General features: G+C 36.5%; 1 protein-coding gene across 1 annotated transcript; it reads left to right on the plus strand.

Moving 5' to 3' along the window:
- LOC109238520 lies at positions 1 to 537 on the plus strand. Its single transcript, XM_019404995.1, has one exon. The coding sequence runs from the start codon at positions 1 to 3 to the stop codon at positions 535 to 537; it is 537 nt and encodes a 178-aa protein (XP_019260540.1).
- Positions 538 to 1,651: the final 1,114 nt, after the last annotated feature.

Here is a 1,651-nt window from a genome sequence, read left to right on the forward strand (position 1 = left end):
ATGTATGGAAAACTGAGGGGTGACTTTGATAGAGTACCATGGAGGAAACTGGTGCACAACAGTGTTGGAGTGCCAAAATGGAACTTTATAGTCTTCCTAGCTGCACATAGAAGATTGATGACTAAAGACAGGCTGAGGGGTTTGGACTGTGTGGAGGATGTAACATGTTCTCTATGTAACAGTGAAGAGGAGACAGTGGATCATTTGTTCTTTAAATGTACCTATTCGTCGAGAGTATGGAAAGCAATGCTACAATGGCAAGGGATCCAGAGACAACCAATGATGTGGGCAGATGAACTTGAGTGGGCAGGGAAGTACTATAAAGGGAGGAGTATAACAGCTGAGTTGTATAAACTTGTACTGGCAGGCACACTGTATTACATATGGCAAGAGAGGAATGGCAGGATCTTCAAAGGAGTGCAACGACCAGAAGTTACTATAAGCAGAGCAATAACGCAGGATGTGCACGGGCGAGGAGAAAGTAAACACGGGTTACAAAGAAGGCTACGGGAACTCAACTACTATCCTAGTATGTAAGGATTGTTCTATAGAGAGTAGTTAGACTAAACTGTCTCTTGTAGTAGTAGTTATGAGGCCAGGAATGGAGCTAAAATCTGGGGAGTATGTCCGGATTAAGCTTGAGTACAGTATGTAATATTGGTTGAGAAATGAAAATGTTAATTACCAAAAAAAAAAACATACAACTTAAATACAAATTTTATACAATATGTCTTTTGTATCTGATTTATACATAGTAAAAACAAATTTCATAAAACTAATTATATATTATACAATTTATATACAACTTTCACACATTATTTCTACCCAGTTAAATACAACTACAATAACATATAACTTAAATACAAATTTTATACAATATGTCTTTTGTATATTTTATATCTGATTTATACATAGTAAAAATAAATTTCATACAACTAATTATATATTATATAACTTATCTACAACTTATCTACAATTTTCATACATTTTTTTTTGGTAAATAAGAATTTTATTACCAAGTAGCAATATTTACAGCTCATCTAAACTATTACAAAATATGCCTAGCATATCACCTACTGGACATAAAGCCCCAGTAAGATGACATCTAGCATTCACTTCTTCTATAATTCCATCAACTTCCACTACTATATTCTATTCTAACTAATTTTCGGATACCCGTTCAAAGTAGTCATTACCTTATCTAGATAAGGGAACCTTGCTGCCCTTATGTGCACTTCCTAGATAATATGATTGATTAAAGAAGTGGCTGTCCTTCTCTTCTTCTGAAAAATCACAAAATTCCTCTCCCGCCAACAATGATAAACTGCTGCTGCTAGTGTCATTCTGCATATAGCTGCTCTTGCACTCTTACCTTTAGTCACCTTCACCGTCCATGTAATCTCTTCCTGCCAGTTGTGGTGTGATCTTTGAATCCCTTGCCATCTCAGCAGACCNAATTGGCACATTGTAGTGCTATGTTGAGGTGACTTGCACGCCGGATAACGGGCGTGGGGTAGAGCACCGTTGGGGATCGTGACTTGATCCGTCCCGCTTAATAAAAATTATTACCTAATTGATTGAAGCTTAGTAGATATCCTTATAAAAATAGATTAGTTATCATAATTGGGCTTCGTGCCAACTGCTTGAATCC

This window comes from Nicotiana attenuata, unplaced genomic scaffold (assembly GCF_001879085.1).
Source record: "Nicotiana attenuata strain UT unplaced genomic scaffold, NIATTr2, whole genome shotgun sequence".
In the NCBI taxonomy this organism is placed as follows: Eukaryota; Viridiplantae; Streptophyta; class Magnoliopsida; order Solanales; family Solanaceae; genus Nicotiana; species Nicotiana attenuata.